Source organism: Argiope bruennichi, chromosome 1 (genome assembly GCF_947563725.1).
Source record: "Argiope bruennichi chromosome 1, qqArgBrue1.1, whole genome shotgun sequence".
Lineage (NCBI taxonomy): Eukaryota > Metazoa > Arthropoda > Arachnida > Araneae > Araneidae > Argiope > Argiope bruennichi.
In genome coordinates, this window is record NC_079151.1 from 28,249,241 (window position 1) to 28,255,240 (window position 6,000).

The window sequence follows — 6,000 nt, forward strand, 5'->3', positions numbered from 1 at the left end:
TGCAGAATTTGATAAAATGAGGTGAATTTTTTCTGTTTAAACAAATGCTTTAAACAGAAAGAATATATTAAAAAAACTTTAAAATATTTTAAAGTGAATATTGAATAAAAAATAATTTAATTCACTTCAGAATACCCATACTTTTAATTCATTAACACAGAAATTTAATTATCCCTATTCAATTAAATATTTATAATAATCCTTTTTAAATAAAATCTTATTTCAAAATTTTCCCCCATAAACAATTATACATTCAATAAATTGCACTAAAAAATTCTGAATTATATGGCAATAATAAATCTTCAAATGCTGCTAAAATAGTTGCTTTCATTGTTTTAACCAAAGAAAGTCTGTTAGACAAGAAACTTATACTTTTAAAAACAAAATTAATTGAATTAATTCCAGTAACTACTGGCATGACTAGAGCTTCAAAACCATGTACATTAAAATGTTCTATATAAAAAAACTCTATTAAAAAATGAAGTTGAAAAAAATTAAGAATTTTTTTACAAATTTGAATAATAATACAAATTTAAATTCTTTTTCATATTTCTATTATCATTATTTCATATTCCTATATTACATGCATTGAAAGAAAAATGACAGCAAACTTCCTATTGATTATTTACAGTAAAGGCAGGGAACTGAATATCATTTACATTTAAAAACATTAAAAATCGGCGAACGCAATAATTTAAGGAATGATGAAACTAATGATTCCCTGAACTGTAAATATTCTCATTCAGATATAAATAAAATTTTGTACAGTTGATTTTATTTCCACATAGATTATTATATTTTTGGCTAATTATATATATATAATATATAAACGCAAAAAAAATTAGTAAATAATCGGTTAACCACACTTGGTAATGGTTATTCCTGTATGTGTTTTGATGCATTAATTTATAGATAGAAATTCATGTAGTAATGTTGTAGTAGTATCCAAAAACCGTATTAAGTTTTCAAAAGCAAATAAGACATTTGCATCACATATTTATAAAAATGATTAAACACTTAAACGACAAATGCCACTATCATTAAAATTATATTCAAATCGAAAACATCTCTAAACATAATAATACAATGTAATAGATAAAGAAATAAAACTTTAAAAAAATAATTAAATTAAAAAAATTGAGGAATATTTATAAGCATTTTTATCTGTCTGCTTTTAATTCGTATTTAAATATGAGTGATTTTTTTTCCGATTTATAAATAAATAAAATAAAAACAATGGGATTTTTAAAAAAGTTGAAATTAAAAACATTCGAAGCAAAAAAAAAATTAATAAATAAGGAAGTTTGTTACTTTATGAAAATTTTATATAAAAAAAGGGGAAAAGTATTTAGAATTTAAAATCTGCATTTTATTTATTTATAATGCATTTCTAAAAAACGAAATAAATTTTGAAATCAAAAGTTAATATTTTAATAGAACATCTATTTTTAATCAGCGTTGCGAGGAATTAAATAACAATTATTCACCTTGCACTACAAAAAAATTAAATAAAGAAAAAAACAAGGAAACGAGTTTCATAACAAAACTCATGGCAGTTTTTGTTTACAGCAGCAACACGTGATTAGGCTGTAATCATACAAAACTTTTTTTTCTTTGAAAAAAATTCTCAGTAAGGTCTTATACAATTCAGAAGTTATTTCCAACAATGTCGAGCTACCGGTCTAGCGAACAGCGATGCGTGTGAGAAGTGAACAAAGAAGTAGAATGTTATAATTTTAACTTTGAAAAAGTTTTAGCCCCGTAATTTCAGGAGCATAAAAAAAGCAATAAATCAGATTTACCTTTAATTATGTTTTTCCTCGGCTGCGGCTTCTCTTGTTTCCTGCGTGACATTTCATCGACTTTTGCTTTTTTTTTTTCTTTTACCTCACATGTGCTAAATCTTATGCAATCGTATCAAAATCCCAGACGTGCTACTTCACTTTCACAAAAGATCCATTGGAACATGGCTGCCGCAACGGCATGCTGGGTAAAAATATTATTGTCTGCACCTGCTTATTTGTCACACGGAAAGAATCACCAAAGTCCAGGATCACATTTAATTTCTTATTCTTATAAATTCGAAAACGAAAGCGAACGGTTCGTACGCTAAGCCTACTTGAGGTAGATAAGTTGGGCTGGAGAGAACTTTTTTTGTTGTGTTCAGCCGTCGCTGGTCACGGCAGCTCGCCGGGTTTGAGTTATCCTTCTGCCGCGGAGACCGCAGGCCGTCTGTATGTTGATAATGATCCTTCCTTCCAGTCAGTCACTTGAGCGGCGGGGCTCCCCTTCTGACGTCATGCGCTGGGTGGCGGAAGTCGGGGGGATATAATTGCTGCTGTATCTTACATCATGGATTATGGTGTTATAAAGTTGTCCACTATGAGCGTTGGCTGGAGGGATTGAAGCGGAAATGCATGTCGTTGATGAATTATGGAAAAGTAAATAATGGTAATAAAAAGAACAAATAACGTAATGAAAAACAATCTGTTTAAATGATTGCGGAACTAAATAGGACCTAATATGTGGGTTTCTGATCTTTGAATATTTAATGGGGTTAACAAAATGGATGATCTTATGTCCACTTACTAATATTAGTAAGTTCTTTGCTCATTTATATGTTAACTATATGCCAATTAATTTCTCAAAATAATTTCATAAATTATACTTTTGAATAGTTTTGAAATTTATGTGTTGAGTACATTTTTAGATTTAATTAAATTCTATCAATCAAAAAAGAAGAGCATTTAATCGTATTTGACAGAATATATGTATCTATTTATATCAAAATATAACTCACAGTTCAAAATTCCTCACAGTTCAAAATTCGAAATTTGCATGGATAATAATTTTAAATTTTAAAAAATATATAATATGAAATTAAGAACTTTTTTTGTTTGTTATTGCCAGTAATTTGAGTTGCAATAGGATCAATCTCAAAATATTCCAAATAAATTAAAAAATCTGGCAAACATTTCATTTAAGGAAAAAAAAAAAGAAAATATCACTTGCCCATTTTAATTGTTTTTGTTTAAACTATATAAAGTACTTAAAATAATAAGGTTAATAACTAAATTAACCTTATTTTTAAGAACTAAAACTTTTATTTAAATGATTCAGCAGACTCAATGTTTTGTGCAATTTCTAATTTTAAATCAACTACATGCCTCGATTGTATCAAATAAGAAAATACTTTAACAAAGTATTGTATTTGTAACACTACTTCCTGAAGCAAAAATTGCATTTAGCAGTAACTCATTGGTGATCGATAGGGGCGGGACAAAAACAGCGTTTTGTCTCCACCCTTTTTCACCTTCCATTGGACGCCGCTTAGCTATAGGCGTATCCAACAAAACCTTTCGAATAAAGCGGGAGGTATAACTGGGGGAAAAAAAACAGCTTTCGTTTTATTTATTTTCTGCTATATAATATATAACGCAGAAAATTTCCTTATGTATATTAAAATATAGATTGCATTTAATTTCATTGAAAAATCTTATGGGTGATAAAGTTTAAAAAGATGTTTCTTAGAACTTCAATCATGATAGACATTTAACACACATTATTTCAAACGCTTTTTAGCTGTTTCCTAAATGCTTCTTAAATAGAATCCATTTATGGTATGTCACTGTTACATGCTAAATTAAAAATTACGCATGCTGTCTTTCTATCTAATTGCACACTATCAGACGCTTCTTCTGCTTTTTTTTTTCTTTCTATTCACTTCCTCCCCCTTTTTGAAATATGGACAATGGATTCAATTGGTTGGGTTCAAATTTGACACTCACCAAGCGAGCATGAATCAACTCTGATGCCACTTAAAATTTGAAATTAAATGACAAATAGATAATGGTGAAAATTCAACTAATTTAACAAAATTGAAACATTCTTCTCAGGTTGAATTGAAACATTGCTCATAAAAAAATATAAAGATACTATTCAAAATAATTCAGCTTTAAATTTAAACATATTCCGTTCATTATTTTCATTATTTATTTGATATCTCGGAAGAATTACTTATCTCACGTATCACAGATTCAATAAAAAAAAGTTAACATATTATAAAGGAAAGCAAAATTTTAAAATTATAAAGCTGTAAAATAATTTTTTACATTAAATTTTACGGCAGTGAAGAACAATGGTGTTTGAAAATGGAGAAATAATAAGAATTTTCATTATTATTTACTTTGAAAATTAAAAATCAGTTGCAGTTACTTTAAAACTTAAAAAAAAATTACTCAAAACTTATTTTGAAATAATATCAGATGAGCACACTAAAAAAAAAAATTAAAATGCTAGTTCCTAATTATAATAAAATGGATTTATTCTAATTATAATAAAATTATGAGTGTCCATATGGCATCTATCACGATCTAGAGTAGCCAATCATGTTATAGATATATTTTGCAGAGTGAAAATGAGTGGAATTCGGAACGACTTTTTAATTATTTTAATTAATTAAAAATTATAAAAAATTTTAGAATTCTCCATTGATAATTTTCTGAAATATTACTCTACAAAAATTATTTTCACGCCTACTTATAGCTCGAAAAATTATCCTTTTAATTACAACAATATAGTTATGATTTTTTTTTTCCTGGTGTTGATAATTCTTAACAATATTTTATATTTAATTTGAAAAAATTACTTTTCATTACTGTATAGAAATTTTAATCCATTTCAATATATTAAAAATATTTAATAGTGTTTTTATTTCATTAAAAATTTATGGAATTCACAAAGTTTTCTGAGATATAAAATATTGTAATTAAATATTTGCAGAAACAATGAAAATCGTTTGAGTTTGGGCAATGTAACAAAACAATGGAGAAAAAAAAATATCAATGGAAATATAATTAAAAATATTTTTTAATATATTAAAATTAAAGATTTCATACCAAATAAATTGATATTGATATAGAGATATTGTGGGATTTTAAAATAAAAATTATTGTTGCATACACTAAAAAAAGGAGAAAAAAAATAAAGTCTGTCCAAAAAAAAAAAAAAAAAAAAATCCACCTTTGTTACAATTTTGCAAACCCTAAAAAAAAAAAAAACTACCAAAAAAAGAGCCTCAAGTAGCCTAAATTTTAAAATTTTCGCTTTTGGAAATATTTATGGAGTTGTTAAAAAAAAACTCACATTAATTCATCTACAAATTACTGGGCAATGCTAAGCGTATATTTCAATTTCTTTAAGTTATTTTAAACCAATTGAAATTTTTTTTGGGGTACTTACATTCAGAATCAAATTATGATACGTCAATGAAAATCGAATTGAAAAAATTTAGGGAAGGACTGGGAAAGTAACAGATGACCATTTTTAATAAATTCAATTTATGAAGCAATTGTTCCTTTTGGAATATATTATTATAATGATTTTCTGGTATTGCACCTAATTGGCTAAATTTTTATTTTAATATAATCATTATAATTTATTTATTTTAAATATATAATATAAAGTTATCATCATGTCCTGGTACTGGAGCAAGGTGATGTTGACCTAGGGGCAAGTGGAAATCCTGATAAAAGTTGAACATACTTTTCTTCCTAGCAGATAGAAAACCGTACGCTAATTATTTAAACATTGTTAAGTACTTTTTCTTCAATAGTAAAGAATGTGAAGATAAAGGTTTATTGCTTCAGTATGTAAAGAAAGATTTATTACTTTTAAAACTATAGATAAAATAATTTTATAAACTTTCATAAAGTTAATTTATATAGAGAAACTCTCATAATAGTTTACATAATTCAAAATCAATGTCTTTATGTTGTCAAAAATAAACCACAAATTTTCCTCCTTCTAAGTGTGAACACTCTTGATACCATGTGTGGTTTTTGAGGTATCCTATTTTTGTTTCCTGATGGGTTAGAATAAATCTTACTACATTGCAGAAACTGCATTGCATTTTCTTTGAAAGTTTCAGCTGATTTCTTAATTTTTTTAAAATTATTTTTTTATAGGAAATAAATTTCAGTAACACCCCTCTTTTTTTGC

At 26.5% G+C, this 6,000-nt stretch overlaps 1 protein-coding gene across 1 annotated transcript in view; it reads right to left on the bottom strand.

The window, feature by feature from the left end:
* The window catches only part of LOC129986387 (B-cell lymphoma/leukemia 11A-like), a 112,861-nt gene extending 110,638 nt beyond the window's left edge, over positions 1-2,223 (bottom strand). The window contains exon 1 of the mRNA XM_056095379.1: positions 1,803-2,223. Coding sequence (XP_055951354.1) covers positions 1,803-1,854 — 52 coding nt within the window. The 5' untranslated portion in view covers positions 1,855-2,223. The remainder of the gene's footprint in view (positions 1-1,802) is intronic.
* Positions 2,224-6,000: the final 3,777 nt, after the last annotated feature.